At 36.2% G+C, this 17,467-nt stretch overlaps 1 protein-coding gene across 1 annotated transcript in view; it reads left to right on the forward strand.

Moving 5' to 3' along the window:
• The first annotated feature begins 339 nt into the window (after positions 1–339).
• Positions 340–17,467, forward strand: part of LOC103809694 (voltage-dependent calcium channel subunit alpha-2/delta-3) — a 97,618-nt gene continuing 80,490 nt past the window's right edge. Inside the window, exons 1-10 of the mRNA XM_009082548.1 lie at positions 340–426; positions 5,442–5,513; positions 5,688–5,749; positions 7,657–7,724; positions 9,465–9,510; positions 9,664–9,761; positions 10,528–10,621; positions 12,131–12,226; positions 13,370–13,491; positions 14,055–14,135. Of these exons, the coding sequence (XP_009080796.1) occupies positions 5,454–5,513; positions 5,688–5,749; positions 7,657–7,724; positions 9,465–9,510; positions 9,664–9,761; positions 10,528–10,621; positions 12,131–12,226; positions 13,370–13,491; positions 14,055–14,135 (727 nt within the window). The 5' untranslated portion in view covers positions 340–426; positions 5,442–5,453. The remainder of the gene's footprint in view (positions 427–5,441; positions 5,514–5,687; positions 5,750–7,656; positions 7,725–9,464; positions 9,511–9,663; positions 9,762–10,527; positions 10,622–12,130; positions 12,227–13,369; positions 13,492–14,054; positions 14,136–17,467) is intronic.

Raw genomic sequence — 17,467 nt, forward strand, 5'->3', positions numbered from 1 at the left:
CCAGTACAGCTGAAAGAGCCTGTTTGGGACATTTAACATAAACTCCAAGATCCAAGGTCTCGTGTATTTTCCACATGGAGAGAAGAAGGTACAACTGCGAGTTTGACTTCTCAGTGTGTCCCTCATGGCAAGAGATCATGCAAATAATTATATGGTGTAGATTTTTAGTTCACAGGGAACATTTATCCAGCAGGAAGGTGTACTTTGTTTGAATTAAGCTACCTACTGTTAAGTGTATTGAATACAATCAGCATGCATCCACAAAGTTTTTAAATCTTCTGGTGCAAAATCATTGTGCAAATAAAATAGGATGTGGTAAATATTTCACTTTTTTTATACCAGTATGAAGAGGGTAAGAAACGAAGAAAGCCTAACTACAGTAGTGTGGATCTGTCTGAGGTCGAGTGGGAAGACAGAGATGATGTGGTAAGTGATGTGTTTTAAAACCCTGTCAGAAGGCATTGTTGCATCCCACTACTGTACCTGGAAACTGCTTAAGTAGTCATTAGAGAGGCCACCTGACAGCTCTCAGGAAGGGAAGGACAATAGACCCTTGTACTTCAGTCAGAATTTTATAGCTGTTTTGTATTGTTTCTTCCTTACATATGCCTATACCACAAACACAGACTCTTTGTATCTTTGGTAAATCTCATCACCCTTGCATTCTCCATGCATCCCATTGTGTATTTTTGCTGGATAGGAAATATAGCACTAGAGACAGGAATAGAATGTCTCCTTAGGGCTGGCCAAGACAACTGCTAAAACTCAGAAATGAAAGAATGAGTTTAACTTCTTTCCATGAGATCCCTCTTTCCTTAATGGAAGTAATGAGAGCTGTTTTACTCAATGCACAGAACCAAAAATCTTCAGATGAATAAACAAAATTGGATTCTTTGACCTCTGTGTAGAGTACTGTTTCACTCCAGACTCCTAATTTCTGACACATGGGTAGCTGCAGAAGCCTGTGTTCTGTGTCTATCAGCTGTTATGTACACAATGCTTTCCATTAACCTCCTTTTTCAGCGCTCCATTTACTCTCTAGTTCAATCTTCATCTTATTCTTTCTTACCTTTCAGGCTTAGCCTTTTCTGCAGTACTGTATCAAAAGCTTTCCTTATGGCCATGGCTTAACCTTTGCCTGGTCTTTCTGTCACTTCCTCAATAAATCTGATTTGTTAGGCATGATTCGTTTTGTGTGAATCTGTGCTGACTGTCCTTAATTAAATCGTAACTTTCCAGGTGTTCCCCTTTCTGTCCTGTAATTTAGTTTTTCCCATAAGTTCCCTACTGCCAAAGTCACGACTGCATGTCTGTATTTTTCATAGATGTCTCCTCAATCCCTTCTCAAATATCAGTACTGTGTTAGCTTCTCTCAAGTCCCTCATACCTCTACTTTTCCAGAGAGGTTTTGAAAATATCCACTGAAGGTTCCCATATTTACTTTGTCATGTTCTTCCGAAATCTGGGATGGATCACGTACAACAGCCCCTGGAGTCTTGTCAGTCTTCAGATGTACTAATTTCTTGATCCCTGTTCTGACATAAGTCTGTATTTTCTTTCTCCCTTACAAAATATATATCTTGCATTCCTCCCTCTCTCCACCCCTTTGTGAATAGTGAAACAGTTCATCTATGTTTTAAGCAACGTCTGTTTCATCAGGTGATAGATTGTCCTCAGCCTCTCCTTGGAGGCCATCTTACTTCCTTAGTTAAAGTTTTGTATTGGAGTGCACACACAAACTTTTTTTAATGTTTGTATAGCTTTGTGAAGTTTTCTATGCACACACTATTTAAGGTTTCCTCATTAGATTTTCATATACTGTAGCAGCCTTCTGCAATCTTGGCAGTCTCATTGGCTTCATGTTTTATACCTAGCTTTCTCTCTTATCTTTGATCACCTATTACTCAACCAGTTTTTCTGCTAATGACCTTTTAAATTTTCCACTGTCCTTTCAAATATTGTTGCTGTAGTTACATGTAGTTTTTGAACCTTCGTGATATTTTCTTATTGCTGTTTTTCTTTGGCTTGTTCTCTTCCCCCCTCCCATTTCTTCCTATACTTCCTCTGCTTAACTTTTAGTTTTAATCCCTCTGTTTTAATCATATCTTAGTAGAAATTCAGTGGTTCGGTTAATGTAACGTTGAACTCTTTCAATGCCCTTGAAAATAAAGGTTTATTGATGATTGAGATTCTATCTGAATACACATCAAAGTCCAGATTCTGCTCTAAGTATTTCCTTTATTTGAGACTCCTAAACTGTGTCACTATTTCTGAAAATTTCTAAGGAAAATTGAGTTTTGTCAAAACTTTTTACAGTTTTGAGGCTGCAAAAATTGTTTTCACATTTTGATGAATACGTTTTATCTGACTCTGCCTTTCACCTAAAAAATTGTTTCTTAAAAATAAATTTTTAGTTGTAATATAGAAACAAACTACATGTGACTCTGTTTCCCTCAAGGCTTTGGATTTGATGCTCTTGGTTTTTTCCAAGCTTGGGTAGTAAAGCATTGTTTATTCAACTGTAGAGGGAAAGCAGCTATTCATATAGCTGCTTTTAATAAGATAGACTACTTCTGGTATATTTTTCTCCCATGAAACACTTATGTGGAAGCTGATTAAGACATTTTGTTACTTTTTACCACATTAATTTAATGGTTACATAGTTTTCCAAGAATATAGAATGATCTCATACTACAGCAGTGAAACTGAGTTGTTAGCAATTGATTGGAAGATATTTAGTTGAATGAGCAATAATGCTTATTACTCTGAAGAGGTGAAGAACTAGGCTTTCTCTAGTGATCCAATTAGGAAAAGGTAAGTAAAACAAGGTTAGAAGTTTTTTCATCATGAAATAGTGTTTCCATAAATATATCAGCTCATTTTCCAGGCTAACAATACCTGCTATCTTGCTGTTAATGCATTTTATTAAAAACAGAATTTTTAGCATCAGCTTGTTAAGCTGACAGTGTCTTCCATCAAGGTTTACAAATATGCAGTACCAAAGATGAGAAGTTTCAATTTGAATAGAAAGGTTTTTCTCATTAGCTCACTGAAAATTCTTTTATTACAATTTCTAGCTGAATGAAATATTTTTTTTCCAAATAAAAAAGACCATGAATGAATATTTTGGGGCTTTAAGCCAACTGAGGCAGTACTTATTTTATGCATTTAAGAAGGGAGATGAAACTGCAGAAGAGCTGAAAAACCAGATTACAAGCCCAAGAAATGCAATCACAGCAAGCAAAAACACCCAAAAAAACCCCTCTAAATCCCACATGCAGACTTGATCTTAAACACTACCGAGAGTTTGGAGATCCTTTTAGTAATCTATGACTTGCCTGAGGCTTTTGGGAGGAATGGGTCTTAGACAACTACAGGCACCAAAAGGAGAAAAATGAAAACCATGTTAAAGATAAATGGAACTGTTCTGTAAATGTTAGAAAGTAGATGGTTAATTAAGACCAGCTCTCCAAGTCCAAAACCACAAGACTTAAAATAGGAAACTATTTCCAGAATTGCCTATTATGTATTGTTAAAAAAAATCTACAGTAAAATATATGCTTTATTTTATATATGCCTCCAGCTAAAAATTATTCTTTTACACTCACTGACAGAAGAGTAAGACTGTTAATTCGAATCTAGATGCCCTAGAATTAAATTTAAAGAGCTGCAAAGTTTGCAGTTTTTGATAGGTCAGTCAGGCTGAACTTGTTCATGAGAATAAAACCAGATATTTCACTGGCAAGTTTGGTCATTCTCTTTTCACTCCATACTATGTCAGAAAGCCTGCAGAGTGCATTGATATATCTATCTTTGCAATTTTTCATTAAAAGCTGACTGAATTGCCCAATCTGGCATGAGGTTATGTAGAACATGAGATTTTTATTTAGCAAGAACCTGATATCCAAAATTGCATTCAGATAGATAAGCAATAGAAGAGACTTAAAAATACTCAGTCAATATTTTTCTGCATTTTGAATATTGAATTGATTAGTGATAGTGGAATTATCATATTGTAATTAAAATTACAGCTGCAAAAGAATTATAGGTGCTTCTTACCACAACAAGCAAAATAACTTGTTTCTTCCATTAGTAAGTCTAAGGGCATTCAAATAAAATATTTCCATATATGGATGGTGTAACTCTCAAACAATAACTTTCTTATGTCATTCCTAAAGTCCTGAACTGATAAACAGACAAATTGAAAACCCTAAGGCTGAGCATTCATCAAAAAACTTGTCTTGTCATTCTTCAGTTTCAGCCCTGACACCCTGTCCTCAGACCAGCTCTGCCAGGTTAGCTTGTCCTCATCATTAGAGACACTGCCTGGCATTTTGACTTGTAGACCTGGGTGATGATTGTTGGGGTTTTTTACTCTTCTTTTCACCATCATGGGGCATGTGTCCTCTGGGAGGAAGGCTTTTCTTTCCTAGGGAGCAACTGGATGTGCTGAGTCTTTAGAGGTGATGGCCAAGGGACTTTGCAGCACAGATTTGGGAACTTGCAGCTCATGTAGATGCCAGAAAAAGGTTACAGTAAAACAGTGTCTGTGGTAATGTAAAAGGTAACCGATTTAACTTCCAGGGCAGCAGGTAAATCATTGTGTATAAAACCTTTTCCATTTATTTTCTGTTTTCCCTAGCTGCTCTGAGTTTTTGGTTTATATATTAATGAAATTTGTTTTTAAAGGGATATAAAATGCCTTTTGGACAACTTTGAGAGGTTCAGGCCAATTCTTAAAGCTGTGACTGACCTAGGGCTTCCATTACATAGCTAAAATTTATTACCTTGCAAGGGACTCCTGGACACCAGTGGGCAACCAGAGGGAATCCCAGAGCACTGCAGCTGTGTGTTCCCATTGAAACAGGTTACTGATCCAATGGGCTGTCCTGCTGGTTTTCATGGGCTAGTTCTAATTTCTGATTCAGTTAGGTGCTAGTTTAGGATGCAGCCCAATATAGATTCTCAAGCAGAATAATTAGTGTAGGGCGAGTGGGGATTCTCTTTTTTTGCTTTATTATCTGTGTAGTTGTTGATGTATTTAAACACTGAGCCCTGATGTTACTTGTTAGCTAAATCTAACTGGGAACCTAGTCCTTACCTTTCCATGCAGTAATTGCAGAACAGTCATCAGTTACACTGTTCATCCCACATAAGATCCAGATTACTCCACAAAGCTATTTTACTATGAAGGATGCTGAGAGCTCCTACCTTAGGTACCCCAGCAACATGCCTAAAATGGTATGGCAGGATTCTTGGCCTATACAGTCAATAATAAAATCTATAAGGGGGTTCTTCAGTGTGTAGTAGATTTACTGATAATGAAGAAATGAAGAAAATTGAGTACACCTTAGGCCAAATGAAGGTGTTGGTGAGCTCAGCGTTAAAAGAATTACACAAAATGCAAATAAAGGAATTGACACACATTTCCTTTGTTTCAGCTCCGAAATGCAATGGTGAATCGGAAAACTGGTAAATTCTCTATGGAAGTGAAGAAGACAGTGGACAAAGGGGTACAATGTCTAAAATATTATTCCATTTCCACTACAGTGTTTTATTTTTCGCTCACTGAATGTAAACATTGTTTGTAATTTTATCAGTGATTAACCACTCGATCTTTTATACATTTCTTATAGCAAACTAACTTCTTCCCCCCTACCTTTCTGACTTTCTTGTTCTGAATTTAGAAGCGGGTATTGGTGATGACAAATGACTACTATTATACAGACATCAAGGGGACTCCATTCAGGTAGAGCCGACCATAATAAATGGACGTTTCATCTGACTCATTGGATTTGTGCTTATACAGAGCTTGTGAACTCATTAAAAGCTCATCAGCAAAAGCTGACAATGAAATATCCCTGGACAATGCTGAAAATAGCAAGGAAAAGGAGCCTACCAGTGTTCCTTTCAGCTTTTCCAGGGATGGAAAGTTTGTGCAAGCTCACACAGGCAAACTCACAGTGTTTGTCATGGCTTACATTTCATTGAAAAAATATTCAGTTGAGGTTTACATTGAACGAAAGGCTTTCGCAAGTACTTGGAGAGCTATAAATACTATAATCCATTTAAGTAACTACATATTGAGCCCCATTTTGATTTTTTTTTTCCACAACAAGAATGTAATGTAAAATGAGATAGTATTTCACTTCCAATTTGAGGTCTGGATGGTTTTTTTCTCTGAACTACCTTCAGTGTATTTCTATGACTAAAACTGAATAAGTTGGTAATTTTGGTGAGCATTTTAGGAGAAAAAAAATGTAAAAGAAAGACAGGAAGTCACTTAAAAATGCTCATATTTGTATTAGAAAGAATTGATTATTAAAAGAATACTACCTATACCTTACACTTAAAGCAGGAGGACAGCAGTGCATACTCAACTGAAATTTTCTTCAATGGAACTGTTTCACATAACCTGAGCTACATTACCACAAAGAGAAAATATTAACACATTTCTCTGACTTCTAATGCATGTACTTATTCATGTTAAAATCCACACACAGGTGGTAGTAGTGGGATTTTTGTTTTGTTTTTATTTTGTGGTGGGGTTTGTTTGGTTGGTTTTTTGTTTTGTTTTTTTTTTTTTTTTGTGTGTAGTTTTGTTTGTTGTGGTTTTTTATTTGCATGTTTCTGTGGCACTGCCATTCTTGGCCTATTCAGAAAACAGATATGGGGCTACATATCTGCATGCAGTAGGAGTTATGATGCTGAGGACAGAAAATATAGTTGGAAAGCTGTCCTGGTTGTTTCAATGTGTTATGTATCTACTTTTGATGGGTTGTAGTATAGATTTGGGAAGACACCATATATTAAAACATACACTCTAGTGTCAAAGATGTTTAGTGTTCATCCCTTTCCCATATTGAGCTGTTGATTGCAGCCTGTGTACTCTTGGATTTGGTGACTCCACATATACTTCAAATATCAGCCAATACATTTTCAGTCTTACTGATTACTGGCAGGTTCCTAGCCTGAGATAATCCCCTTGAATGAATGAATACCAGAAGCTATTCTGTGGATGTGTTCAGTAGAAAGAGGCATGGAATTCCTCAGCCAGTTCCTTAAACTTGGGTAGTTTAAATGGTAGACTGAAATCCAAATGAAAACAAGGTATGTAACTGTAGAGAATTTATGAAGCTGAATCAATACAGAAGATATATATAAGCTAAAAATCTGAATCACAGAAAGATTAGTCTAAGAGGAGTCATGATGCTGTTGTCACATTGGAAATTGTTTTCCTCTCAGTAGCTCTACCAATTCCCACACTTCTGCAGTTTCTCAACAGCTTAGTCTGATTTACAAAAATTGTCTCCATTGTAAGGCCATGGACATTTTCAAGGCTCAGCTGAAGAAATCTCATGCTGGGTGAACAGCAGTGAGCTTAGAGGGGTCATTTATTAGTTTGCCAGAGAATAATGGTTTACTGCACCTCTAAGCACACATAAATACAGCCAATTGTTGCAGGCACATCAGAACTGAAACAGCATTGAAGCAATAGCATTGAACAATAAATATGATCAGTGAGGGTTTGGAAACAAGCAGTTTTTCAAGTTAATCATAGTACACTAACTGGAAATGTTAGAAATGAAAATAGCTCTGAATGTCTGCTATTGTTTGTCTCACAGATTTCAAGGTCTGCTTTATTTCTTTGCACAGTTTAGGTGTGGCTCTCTCTAGAGGACATGGAAAATATTTCTTCAGAGGGAATGTAACTGTAGAAGAAGGTAAGATACCTACCTTCTCATGTTGCTTACACAGTAGTTTTATTGTCAGTTTGGTAGTCCTAAAGCTTGTATGTTTGTCTACAGATTCCATAAGGGAATTAGATTAATTTTTTTTCTTCTTTTCTTCTGCATTAACGATCATTTATTTCACAGGACTTTTGCCCTCATTTATATTAAGCACAGTCAGACTATGAATATTCCTAAGATGGAATCATCTTCTGTCCTCCTCAGTGTTTCAGAGAATCACTCAGGGCCCTATGTTATTTATTTGTGGTGTTTTCTGAGTGAAGTAACCACTAAGAGCACTGTAATGGCTATGGTGTTTTTGTTCACATACTATGCGTTGCGAAATCTTTCAGAGCTATAACTGCTTTGGGTGTTATCTACAGCGATTTACTCATTTATAATAGTAGAGGTAACCAGGGAAAGAACTGTTCTTTCATTATGGTTTTGCTTTTTGGTAAGTCCCCAATTAAATGAGTGAAGGAGTCAACTGTGTGTAGTGATGAAGTTGTTTGACAACAAGGTTTCTGAAGATGAAGGAAGAGTGGAAGCATTGCAGAAGATTGAAAAGAGGGTTCAAAAGTTTTAGCGGTTGCTGAGCAAAACATTTCTAATTCTTCATCTTGTTTTGTCAGTAGTATTAAAGAAGATAGCTAATTTCATCAGGTCTGTGTTCCTCAGCAGTATTTTGGGACATGAATATGTTCCTGCACCCAGGAGAGATATAATAAGAAATGCTTTGAAGTTTGACTCACTTGCACTGCAAATACAAGTCTAGGTAGAAAGAGAGCACAGCAGGAGACTTGGAGCTGCTTACTCTCCAAACTCTCCAGCATTCCTCTCACCTGTGTTCTTTAATCCAGCCACACATCACAGCCAGTCTGTCTGATACTTCCTCCCAGATGCAACACCAGAAATATTAACATCAGCATAACTAGCAGTTCCTTCTCTCCCACTCTTACATTCACTGGTTCTCCATCACTGGCTCCTCACCGTCCTCCCCAAGGACTTAGAGTTCTAGTTTTGGCTGCCCTGCTTTCCTTAATCACTGTTGCTCTGTCATTGTTTATTATGTGCTCTGGGGGGTTAAACCCAGACCATGCCTTCTGAACCCTGTTTGATTGTTGTGTATTGATAAGTGTTTTAAGAGTTTTTAAAATTGCCAGAGTACATTTTTATTGTGCTATATAACTAATGATATAGTTCTTATTTACAAGCATTTGTGTGAGCTGTTAGTACAAAAAGACTATTCTGAACAGTCCCATAAATTGCTGTTTGTGTTCATGGGCTGTGTGCTTAGGTTTAGAGGGAATCATTCTTTTCAATGATTTTTTTAAATAGAAGGAGAACAACTCACATGAAATGAGAAGTATGTATTTTAGCATAAAGAACTTTACTGGCCAAAGAGAACAAGGGAGTATGAACAAGAGCCTGTTACCATTTTGTCTTTGCTCAAGTTTTCTTCTAAGCTTTAAATATATTATGTGAGTAATTTGTACAAGTTAAATATATCAGCAAAAAAAACCCCTTTTCCTACCTTTTCAGTTTTAGATCTGATTTAGCTTGCTTTTGCCAGTTTGTTAGACCCTAAAGTGTATTTGAACATAGTTTACTGTGATTTATTATATTGTGGTAATAATGCTCTTTCCAAGAAGGGTTTATGTTATGGAGTGTATGCAAATAACCATCTGTTACCCAGACTGCTCCCTAAATAACCCATTATTATTGCTGTTACAGGTTTACATGATTTAGAACACCCTGATGTATCTTTAGCAGATGAATGGTAAGCCTTAAATAAAGCATGAAATTGGTGTCTGTTACCCTTCTTGGTTTCATATTGTTTGTGCTTGCAGAGCCCAATTCTTTATGTTCAAAGACAAAGAGAGATCATGCTTATACATATTAAGATTTTAATGTTTTGACGACGTGTTCACAGGTCCTACTGCAACACTGACTTACATCCTCAACACCGTCAAATGACTCAGTTAGAAGCAATTAAACGCTACCTCACAGGAAAAGAGCCTTTGCTCCAATGCAAGTATTTTCTTAAACATGCATGTAGTAGGTTTTGCCCCAGCTAAAAAGCCTTTGTGAACCTTCTAGAAAATGCAAAGCTGCTTAGTTTAACCTGTGATAATTTGAGATCAGATTGCTTGTTTGACATTACTTTGGAGGGTCATTTGGTTTGAACTTTTACCAGGGTATCAATAAAGATATTGATGATACAAATTTCTGACTTTTATGGTAAACAATATGCCTGAACCAAACATTCTAGTTTCTGTTCAGATGGTGTAGGTATACTATGCAATACTATTGCTCCATCTGGTTTTATAAGCTAAGCAGGATTGGCCTGAATTGATCCTTGGATCATGCCTCTAAAGAGTATAACAGATATTTCATGAGTATTTTAGGGATGTGTATGCAATTAGCATTTCTGAACTGCAAATCAGACTAAAAAATTCAGATGGATAAGTGCATATTCTATTTGCAGAAATGTAGAGCTTTAGTGACTGTTAGTAGACCTACTTGTGTTGACCTTATGTCATGTGCAAATGTGAGCATTAGATAATATGTACATAATTCTCTGGTTTTTAATCTAAAATTGTTGTTAAAGCAATGAAATTATATATGAAAAACTGCATTGCATTAAAATACCATGTAATATTAGCTAACAAATGCTTCATAGTGCAAAAAGTTTTAAAGCACATCACAGATAAAATATAGTACTTGTTGTTTAGTAATCTAAAATAATTTCTCTCTATATGCACATACATGTACTGATTTTAATATATTGTAATAGGTGATAAAGAATTGATCCAGGAAGTTCTGTTTGATGCAGTCGTGAGTGCACCAATTGAAGCTTATTGGACCAGTCTAGCTTTGAATAAATCAGAGTAAGCAAGCTTTGTGTCAATCATTATGTATCAGTCATGGTGTATTTTTAATAGTTATGTTAGTGAACTGGTGGAATACCTACCAAATCCCGATGTGCATGAAAATATTATGTTTTATCCTATGAACCACCAATTTTGAGTTCAATCTTAAGTGTCTATGTTGCAGCATACATCATCATGATTAGTTGTAAGGTTAGCCAATTTCCACAATAAAATTAATGCAATTATATGCTAACTGCAGCTTACAATTCTGAGTGTTTTTAACAAGTTACATACAGAAAAAAATCTTGCACTGGTAAATAGTTTCTTTAATCATTTTGTTTGGTTGGTTTGGTTGTTTTCCAGAACTAACTGAGATTTATGTTCCTGTTAAGGATAATCAGGAGATCATCTGGTTCTTTTCTGAGTTTATATCTTTTACTTAATTCATTTATGTTATAGTTATGTCCTAAGGTGTTAAGTAGCAAGTTGTTATATATATTAGAGAAAACAGGCATTGTCCTGATTAGATTTTGGTAAATTTCATCCAGTTTTTTAAAGTTGAATGAAAAAAATGTGTTGTTGTACAGCACATACTCATACTGAGTGAGTAAAATTAATATGATAAGATCTGATTCATGAAACTAAGAATTATCCAGTCTTCTCTTAGAAGACAAAGATAAGAAATTCTTGAATGCTAATATACTGTAGACACAGATGAATTTTGAGAGAGGTGTAAGATTTCTTTGAATTCTCCTACAAAATGAAATTACAGATCCAGCAAGCATGAGGAAGACAGCTGTGGAATGATGCTAGTGGGAGACTTTTGATCCCTTTTCATATTCTGACTTACACTAATGAGACAAGAAACTTATTGAAGAATGAAGTATGAAACAGCAAGATGGCTGTGGTCCCTGTTTTTGTGGTAATGTGGCTGAAGCTCTTGTAGCCATACAAGAACTCATTTTAGATTAGCTTGGTTCTGATAACAATGCAGTAACAGAGTTCAGCCTGAGCTACCTGCCACAGTTTTTTCCAAGTTCTAGAGGCTAAAGCCTAATGTGATGGCAGCTATCTTTGACTCTCAGCTACCTGTTTTAAATCCAGCTTAGTTTTTGTCTGCTTGAGCAACAGTCAGACTTATGACTTGAAGCATAGATGTACCGCAGAAGTGTTGAATGGACTGGGAGCAAGACCTGAAATTCCTGCCCATCTCAGAATCACTGGGTACCACACCTTTTTATTCTGTGTCCTCCATATAATCTCTCCCTACAAATCCTACAAAATTTGCTGTCTTTGCCTTTTTAATGATTCTTGGTTAATAGCATTTCTGCATAATACGTTATCCAAAATCCACATGACTGTAACTTAAAAAACAGAATTTAAAGATAAATCAATAAATAAAGGAACTATGCTTAAAATAATCTTTCTCTAAAATGTGTACACTTGTACTTTCCGTGACCAGTAATATAGATTTATCTGTTTACTGTCTGGAAGCATTATCTTTGCTTGTGTTCTGCTTTATTTCAGAAACTCTGACAAGGGAGTGGAAGTTGCCTTCCTTGGAACTCGGACTGGACTATCTCGCATCAACCTGTTTGTGGGGCCGGAACAGCTTACTAATCAGTAAGTAACAAACCTGTGCCTGACAGCCATGTAAGAAAATAACAAGTTAGTTCACATAGAACAAGTTAGAAAGATTTCATAGGGTCCCTTAGATTCTTTCTTCAACTGGAACTTTTGGAACAATGAGCTACTTTGTACCATGTGATTGCTTCCCTGCACACATAGTTCCACCCTCACACTTCTATTTTTGAGAGCAGATTTATGAATATGCAACACTGCAGATGACAGGGTTTTTTTACTATCCTACCTGAAGACAAATATCTGTAGACTTTTTCAGGGATTTTGCATCATTGTTGTGGAAAATATTTTTGGTGTTGAAATAAAACCAAGTGACAGAAATGGACTGGGTGAAAGAGTAATCCGGAAATCTCATCATATAAGAATTTCCTATTTTGCTTGGAGAAGATGTAATCTAGTGGAGATATTATGCATGCAAAAGAAAATCTGCACTTTGTGTTTATTATAAACTAAGCTTTTTGAATACAAAATTATACAGTGCTTATCTGACCACAAATATTGTTGTAGTGCAAGTAGCCTGACAGGTGAGATCGAGAGCACTGCAATTTGTTACTGTCAGACAGCAAACAAGAACATTAGCATGGACACTGTACTTGCTCTTCTCACTTGACACAAATTTTCCTGTCAACATTCCCTGAAATTATTGAGGAATAAAGTATGTAGTTGTCCAGTAGCACCCCTTACATCTTATTTGAAAAGCTGGCTGTAAAATTACTTTTTTTTTCAATACTTAAGAGTGAATGCCAGTGGCAACAGACTACCAAATCTCCAGTGCTTTTTCCATCTTGTATAGTTCATAGTTCTTACATTGTGTTGAAATTTAAAGGCTTTCTAGGCTAAGCATATGTTTGTACACGTCAGAAAAAAGTTTTTATTTTTCTTAGATACTTAGTGTGTTTTAGTACTTTTTCCATCTTTCACAACAAAAGTGATTGTAAGTGTGTCACAAATAATTTATTAGGGTCTAAATTTAACCCTTTTATTGAACAAATGGTATTAGAAAAGTTGTCCAAACCCATTTACTTTCCCAAAAGATTGAATTTTGCTTTTTCTTGTCTTTCAAAGCTAGAAACTATTGTGTGCTGTGCAACAAACAAGTGTTTTCTTCCCCTCTGTTTTCTCAAGAGACTTCCTGACAGCTGAAGATAAGGAGAACATTTTTAATGCTGATCATTTTCCACTCTGGTACAGAAGAGCTGCTGAGCAAATACCTGGGAGCTTTGTCTATTCCATCCCATTCAGCACAGGTCTATAATTTTGTCATTCTCTAAATTCTGAGCCATACATGATGCTGGAAGGATTCCAGGAATGTCAGTACTGAGTGGGGTCTGTAGGTAATCTCAAATGTTAATCTGCAGTATGCATCAAAATTTGTAGCTACTTTACTGGTCCTTTGACCAAGTATCCCTTTTCACCAAGTGAAACTCTAAGATATGGTATAACATTTTTAATTTAATATTTGCACAGATTGAATGTACAGCCTAGTATTGTAAGCAAGACAAATCCAACAAAGCAAATGTCCACATTAATGAGAAGCCCTACCAGCTGTCACCTTTGTTGATGCCTTTAGCATAGGAGGCAAATCCTGGTGACGCATTTCAGTGGTTTAATCTTGGTTTTGGGATGGTGGGGAATTTAAAATGGCAGTGCCTGTATGTTCTGTGCTTGCATACAGAACATGATGGTCACTGTTTTATTTTCTGAGCATTAAATCTATGTAGACTGTTATTTCAAACAAGGGAGGGAAATTTCCTCATTCTGCAATTTATTGTTTCAACCCTTTTTCTTTTTTCTTTAATACACCCTGCAGAAACCTCAAACAAGAGCAATGTAGTGACAGCCAGTACTGCTATTCAGCTTCTGGATGATAGGAAATCTCCAGTAGTTGCAGGTACAATTGTTGTAGTTTATTTGTTTTGTTAAATTTTTACATCAGTTTATGAGTTGTTAACTTTCTCTTTTGGGCTAGCAGGTATTTAATGCAGAAATATGATCTTTTAAGAAGAGAGAAAGAGGGAAGGATGCAGTTGCACCTATACTATATAATTGAATGACTTAGCATAGAGAATGCTCAATGCTTCCTCTCCCTAAGAACTTGATCATTTATTAATTGACTATCCAACCCCTCTGTGAGCTATTGGGTTTGACTTAATGGAAATATCATTATCAGTGAATCATTTTTAGTAGACACAATTCTATATCATCATAAATCAGAATACATTATGATAAGACAAAGGAAATATAAGAAAGGACTATCTGATGTGTAAAGCTTCTAGCAGTCTTCAAGTCTGAAAATCCTGTGCTATAACAAATAATATGATGTGGTCATTTTGTCTAGATTATCAGAGATGTGACTTGATCAGAACATAGAAATTGAATAACAAAGCTCTACTGTCTATCAGCCAAGGGTATAACTGTACCTATAGACTAAAAAGAGAAGTTTGATGACTACAGAATAGAGACAAAGCATACAGATTTTAAAATGAGAGTAATTAATTTTGAAATTGTTTCATATTCCTCACTCAACTTCAGATACCCTTCTGACCATTTTTTCTAGTTCACAGTGGTTACTGACTTTGAAGAAGGAAATAATTTAGATAAGTTTTATGATTTGTTATGCCAGAAACCAAGCTCTCTTATCTCAGGAAAAATTAGATACCTACCACACAGAGCAAGAACCACCTTATTTTTCTCATATTTAAAATATTAAAAATGCAGTGAGTACAATTCTGAAAGAACAACAATTCCCAGGTAGATGGGAAATCTCAAATCTGTTTCCTCAAACAACGAATATCTCCACTGATAAGAAAAGATTTTAAGAGGTCAATAGGAAAGCAAACTTCTGACTCCAATCTGTGTGAATACATTCCACTACTATAACATGAAATCCTAATTTTTACTTCATAATCCTGTTAAAGCATAAAACTGCATTTATAAACTAATATTAGTGTAGATACCTGCAACTTGCTGAAGATGTTATTAAGAGTTTTCATTGTACAATGAAGAAGCTTGACATGTTATTTCTAGAATGCTCCATCATCAGGTCTAAAGAGATATTTCTCCCCCTCTACTCTACTCTCATGAGACCCCACTGGAATACTGAATACAGTTCTGGTGCTCTCAACGTAAAAATGACATGGAACTCTTGGAGGAAGTCCAGAGGAGGCCACAAAGTTGATAAGAGGACTGGAGCATCTCCCCTGTGAGGACAGGCTGAGGAAGTTGAGGCTGTTCAGCCTGGAGAAGAGAAGGTTGTGTGGAGACCTCAGAGCAACTTTTCAATACCTGAAGGGCCTAGAAAGGAGCCAGAGAGGGACTCTTTATTAGGAACTGCAGTGATAGGATAAGGGGTAGTGGGTTCAAATTGAAGGAGGTGAAGTTTAGGTTCGATATTAGGAAAAGGTTTTATACTGTAAGGGTGGGTGGTGAGACATTGGAACAAGTTGCTCAGGGACGTGGTGGCTGCCCCAACCTTGCAGTGTTCTAAGCCAGGCTGGATGAAGCCTTAAGCAGGCTGGTCTGGTGGGAGGTGACCCTGCCCAGGGCAGGGGATTGGGACTAGGTGATCTATAAGGTCCATTCCAACTCCTAAAATTCTATGATTCTGTGATTCTGTGATTGTGGCACGAAAAATAATAGAACTCTACTTATGTTCTGAAGCACATAAGTGGTTTTTTACTTAGATATTTACTTAGATATTCTGTTTCCAGTATGAAACATTTTAAAGAATTTTCTTTGAATAATTTTTACTCTCCCTCTTGTATGGTTGCACGCTTTCAGGTAGTTTTCTTTTCAGAGGGAGGCCTCATTGGATCTGTACAAATCTTTTCTCTGTGAAAGTATAACTCAGCCAGCTAAAGCCATTCAGAGACAAACAAGTATATGTGTTATTCTTGTCCTCTTTAAGACGGAGATCATAAATGCGACTTGTCAGTCCTACTTTTTCTTTCAGAAAGCTTTCAAGAAACTATCCAGTATCTAGTTCAATTTTTAGGTTTGGTTATAGGGTTGACAATATTCTGTTTTAAGCAAAATGGATTTGGAGGCAGAAACTGGAGCAGTGGTAAACAGGAGAAGTTTGAAGTTTTTATTAGCCAGACTTGGGAGACTAAAGTAAGATTATAGGTAACATTTTCAAATACCTCCACTGGAGTTCAAATTTGGCCAAAACATCTCAATTTAATTTGTGTGAAGTAAGTATTCCTTATCCCCATTTCGTCTGAGTAGATTACAGAAAGGAGCAGGATGGGATACACATTTCATGTTAAATCACACTGTTCCCTAGAGGGATTTGTCTGAAAATAAAGCTGTGCCAGAATGTTGTTTATTACAGATCACTACAAGAGTTTAAAACTGGCAGAGAGAAACTAGAACATTGTTATAAAATGGAAACCTGAGTTAGACCTGCCCACGAGGGGGAAAAAGGAAAAAAAACACAAGTCTTACCAGAAAATCTGTAGTCTCTTCTATTTTTTTTATTCTGTTTGTGGCTTGGGGTTTTTTGTTCTGTTTTATGTTTGGTTTTGTAGGCTTTGTTTGGGTTTTTTTTAGTTTGTTTTATTTTTGTAGAAATCCATCAATTATAACAGAATTCATATGCAAATCTACACTAAAGCTGATTGCAAATAGGGAAGACTCAGTTGTGTAATATAGGCAGAAAATCCTAAAATCAGTGAGTCTGCAGACTGTGACTACAGAGAAATTGAGTGTTGCTGCTGTTTCACCATCTGTACCTACTAGCATCAGTTCCCTGTCCAAATGTGTTTGCTTATTGGCAAAAAAAACATGTAATTTGTTTTTAAAATCCCTCCTGCCTCTTGCAATAGAGATTGTGATTTTTATTTTTTTACTTACATAAATGCCAATTTCTATAGAAAGTGTGGAAGGAGGAGATAAGTGCTTAATATGTAAGTGTAGTAGCATCATATTTATTACTGTTTGTAGAGAGTTCAGTTTAGTTGCAGCAGAGGAAGTGACAGTAGTACTGCATGCAGGGGTTTCTAAAACAGAAGAATGGCTTTAATCTTGAAATTTCATGAGATTCCTGAAAAATTAGTATTCCTTTTGGTGACAATGATGAAGCTGTTAATATAGGATATTTAAATTTAAATAGTAATATAACTGTTTAAAGTGAGGCAAGTATCTCTTACGATGCAGATGTGAAAGGTAGTACATTTCATGCTAACTGTTGGGAGAATTCAGCATTACAGTCTTGTATTCTTT

Source organism: Acanthisitta chloris, unplaced genomic scaffold, assembly GCF_000695815.1.
Source record: "Acanthisitta chloris isolate BGI_N310 unplaced genomic scaffold, ASM69581v1 scaffold16149, whole genome shotgun sequence".
Classification (NCBI taxonomy): Eukaryota; Metazoa; Chordata; class Aves; order Passeriformes; family Acanthisittidae; genus Acanthisitta; species Acanthisitta chloris.